This window comes from Rhagoletis pomonella, unplaced genomic scaffold, assembly GCF_013731165.1.
Source record: "Rhagoletis pomonella isolate Grant_MI unplaced genomic scaffold, Rhpom_1.0 Rhpom_scaffold_05653, whole genome shotgun sequence".
NCBI classification, from domain to species: domain Eukaryota; kingdom Metazoa; phylum Arthropoda; class Insecta; order Diptera; family Tephritidae; genus Rhagoletis; species Rhagoletis pomonella.
In genome coordinates, this window is record NW_023464191.1 from 5804 (window position 1) to 10551 (window position 4748).

At 36.5% G+C, this 4748-nt stretch overlaps 1 protein-coding gene across 1 annotated transcript; it reads right to left on the reverse strand.

Annotated features, from left to right (window-relative positions):
• Positions 1 to 1573: 1573 nt before the first annotated feature.
• On the reverse strand, positions 1574 to 2925 carry LOC118755221 (protein farnesyltransferase/geranylgeranyltransferase type-1 subunit alpha-like). The gene is made up of 3 exons (XM_036490068.1): positions 2640 to 2925; positions 2222 to 2576; positions 1574 to 2161 (listed from the first exon to the last, which is right to left on the reverse strand). The coding sequence occupies exons 1-3, from the start codon at positions 2773 to 2775 to the stop codon at positions 1678 to 1680; spliced, it is 975 nt and encodes a 324-aa protein (XP_036345961.1). The 5' UTR covers positions 2776 to 2925; the 3' UTR covers positions 1574 to 1677.
• Positions 2926 to 4748: the final 1823 nt, after the last annotated feature.

Consider the following 4748-nt stretch of genomic DNA (forward strand, 5'->3'; position numbering starts at 1 on the left):
AGGTTTTAGCCCAAGAATGATAGAATATAGGATTGCGCCGATCAGAGAGGATTTTGGAGAATAACTTTTGTGTGACGTCACACTGGTGCAATTGCGAGAGAGAAATTCCAAAATGTGAGCAAGAATGGAAGAAGAAAAAATGTTGCAAGCAAGGGAAACGTAAACAAGTTGCACAAGTGTGACGTCATGCAAACAACGATTCTGTCAAATTCATTAAGAGAGGAATAGCGGTCCGAGATCGGCGCAACCTTTGTATTCTCTCAATCGTGGTTTTAGCCCAGAAAAGTTGGGGAACGCAACTAGTAATAAACCTTTTTGAGTACTCCTCGGGGGTAAAATCTGATCAGGGTTGATAATAAGAAGGAGCATGCCTTTTGTTCATTCAGAGTTGTATACAAAATTACTGTGGTATGAAAGGGAACAACCGTACTATGGCAGAGTGGCACAAGTCATGACTGTGTAAAATGACCGAAATTGTGTGCAAAAGTTTAAAAACATTGCAAATCATTGTCTATTATTATAGATACTAGTACAGATTATCATAGATCAGTGTATAACTCTTTATATTACACCGTACTTGATAATGAACTGTTAAATGCTGAAAACGCTTATAACTTGTAGATCCCTCAAACTTGGGTGTGCTTAATGAACTGTCTGGGCGGATGCGCTGGCAGGCATTGGGATCTGTATAACTATATAATCCTTAAATATATTCGGAAATTTAGAATTTTGCTTGATAAATTCACAAAATTTACTTTTTCCATAAAAATTCAGTGCTTTAATTGCGATTTGAGTTTTCCAGTTTATAAAACACAAGGGTTAATTATGTACTTAACTACTGATATTATTCTTCATTAAGCATGAATATCAGCATACATTAAAGATGAATATTATACTTAACCTACATGTTGTTCATAAATAACACATAATTATGTATATTTCATCCTCGAAAAGAACTTTTCTAATCATTAGGCGAAATTCCCCACAGTAAGTGTTGTCGTGCACGCAGAACGAAAACGCAGCACACACCCAAAAGTACTCCTCGGGGACCAAATGGTGAAAAACTGCGAAAAGGTTTATTACTATATATACTGTGATTAACGCTATACCGGTATGAAATCATATACAAATGTACATAATAATAATAATAGATTGGCGCTTACACATATGTTAGTGTTTGGCCGAGCTTCTCCTCCGATTTGTGGTGTGCGCTTTGATGTTATCACACAAAGGTGAGGGACCTACAGTTTTTCGCCGACTCCGAACGGCGATTGTATTTTTATGGCAGAAATACACTCTGAGGTTTGCCATTGCCTGCCGAGGGACGACCGCTGTTAAGAAAAAACCTTTTTCTATATTTTTTGCGATGTTGCTTTGACCGGGGCTTGAACCCAGGTGCTGATGAGTGAAAGTGCGCACTGCTTACCACTACACCACAGCGGCCGACGAATGTACATACGTATGTAAAAACATAGATGTATGCAAACGTGGATAACAATCATAAAGATAATACATACTACTAAAATTCTTTTTCGGGTGCTAAGTATGTTGGTATTTTCACATTCCTAAAGAATTAACGGATTAAAATATTCATGTATTTTCACAAATATATGTTATTATAAATTTGAACAAAATTACCAGCTTAAAAATAAACTCATAATAGCGCAATGCGGTTGTTTACTTTTCAGATAATTTTGACTTTAATTGGTCCGCAATGTACTGCCAATATTTGCGACGTACAATGTCATGCTTTTTAGACATGTCGCTGCAAAGGCTGTACACTTTCCTTGACAGCGCTTCCGATTCAGTTGAATCAATTTGTTGCAAACTCTGCTCTCTATACAAATCAACCAGGAAAGCTAAGAGATAAGGCGAACGCACTCCACTCGTGTATAATTCTTCACAAAATGCTAAAACCTCAGGGTATTGATTCAATATTCCATCTTCACTTTGCCTTAAAATACCTCCCAAATAATTCCAGGCACTTTCGTTGTTTTTTACAACGCGAATGCGATTCATTGTGTATTGAATTTCACGTTGCACTACTTCTGGCGTTAATCCAAAATGCTTAAGTACAAAAAAGCGCTGATTCCACGCGGAATTATTTCGAATATCTTCTGCAATAAGACGATCTACAAATGAAAGCTCGTTGTCGAATAAACTACAGAGTTAAATGCAATTAAGTTCCAACTTTTAAATACAGAATTGAAATTTTACTTACTCGAAAGTCTTTATAGCCCATTGTCTATGTTGCCAAGCGTGGTAATTTTTGTTGTCGCGCTGCAAGGCTACCTCAGTCAACTCTAGTTCTTTGGATGAATCATTTAACATTTCCACAATAACACGACGATGGTGCCACACTTGATAGTTCTTCGCGTTGTCACGTATAACTTCATCTAGGTAGTCTAACTCCTCGTACAAATCACAATCCAACGCCCGCAATATATCCCGCCGGTATTGCCAAACTGTATAATTTGCTGGATTTAATCGAAGAGCGTCTGCTGTCAGCTCTAGAGCCCGATGCGATTTTTCTTTATGGGCGAGTATGGCGCGAAAGTAATCAAAGACTTCGCGAACTGGAATATAAAAACAAAATTTTATATAATTTACAAAGCATATTTAAGATTTGCAAAGCTTACATTTGGGGCTGTAAGCTATGGCAACAACTGGGTGCTCGCCGTCATCTTGTAGAATGGGAGTCACATCTGCCCATTCATTACGCTGACTGTAAGGGATCCATTCTTCAGACCAGTCGTCGCTGTCGCTATCACTCATCTTACCACGTTAAAAATTCAATTGCCACACAAATTTCTAACGAAATTAAATCACGAAAACATAAACTTACAACTCCGAAAGCCGCTTTGCCATTGAATCAACAGCTGACTCACTAGCTTCGTTCCATTTTCATCTGGCAGCCGTTGAACTAGAGGTGGGTGTCACACTCCCGATGGTTTAGATTTCAGTCTATTATCGATATTTTTTAACACTATCGAAAAATTACCACTTTTAGGGCCAATTCCAAATGAATATTTAAATGGCACTTAAGTTTAATTGTGGATTGCAGTTTAAATGCCAATAAACTTTCGTTGGGTTTCAGATCAACTCTGTTTAAACATGGCAAACAATTGGCTGCACTGCTGCTTGTTCTTTGAAATTGTTGTTGCATTTGCTTGTTTGTTTACATTTTATGCTAAACAGCTGATTGTTTTTTGGGTGGATTTGGTGGGCAGTGTTGCCAAGTTTTAATTTTCAAAAAGCACCAAAAACTTGGAAAACAAGCGTTTTATCACACTAAAAGCACCAAATTTTTTTGAATCAAAAGAAGCTTTTTTCATTAGAGTTTGTATTTAACATAAGCAAAAAATTACCAATATTTACAAGAATACATACATAAATCAATACACAAATTTTTCGCCCATAACGATTGAATAGGCTCTACACACATGTATTGCATCATACAAGGTGTTATCAGTTGGCAGCTTCGCGCTCTAACAGGCTAACCTAATATTCGCGGCTTGCGTTTTGGTACGCATGCCGTCGAATTCGTTTTTTTGCGTCACCCGAAATTGACTTGCATGCGTTTGCATTTGATTTCATTGAGCGAAACGTCAAATCAAAATGTCACGCAGAACAAAAATTGGAAATTGAGTTAGCTTCATACGCACGCCGTTCAATTTCGGTTGATCTCATACAAGTTGCATGTGCATGAGAAATTTTTGACAATAAATTGGCGGCGTGCGTGAATATTAGGTTAGCCTGTAATTCCGCCATATTGACTGCGTTGCGTGAAACAGTGTTATTTCTTTAACTATTTTTTGCCCATTAATATAGTTGAATGTTTTTTATTTTTTCTCAGTATATACACTTTGTTTTCTTAAAAAGGTATTTTATCTTATTTTATTTCATTTCATAACGAATGTACTATAAAAAAGCAAATTTTGTTTAGGAGAAAATGTGAAATTTTATATTTTTCCCCCATATGGGGATTCACTTCTTCCCGTTTTTCTTCTCATTCTACTGAGATAAGGCAGTGTCAAATCGAGCTGTCACAACTGATACCACCTTGTATTATTGCATCATGCTCTACACATGCTATGATGACTCAAACCACAGTATAGACAGTAACCAACCTTTTTGGGTTGTTGTTGTAGTTATATTCACTCCTGAGGAAGGCACGGGGTTGTGTGCTGCTATTTAATGGCCTTCCTCAGACTTTTTCTTCGATTTCAGGGTTGTGTGCTGCATAATTATTAGATAAATAAATTTAAGCATTTGACAATACGTGATTTTATTAAAAGAAAATTATAAATGGTGTTGAAAAACCAAACAAACGCTCGTGCGAAAGCTCTATTTTTGTGTGTTGTTAAAATTTATACATGGCGTATTGATGGACAAGCAATGTATTCTTTTGTGGATTTTATGTTGCTTGAGAATTTAGACAACGTGCGAGCTGCCAAGTTCTGTTATCAATATAATTATCACAAGCCTTTTCGCGTAGTTGCCTTTCAATAAATAGAACAAACAAATATTCGCAAATAAATTGGATTTATTTTATAACTGACAACTAACGTACGATTTTTGTTCTTTTCTCCATTTTGATTTTGACTCTTTATTACCGCCAACAACTTTATGTGTATACATATTTACAAGCTGTCAAAATTTTGCGTAGTCCCACGAGCCAGGTAAAAACTATGGCATTCGTATTCACAAGGAGACATCTCAAAATTTTTTTTTGGTAATTCTAAATT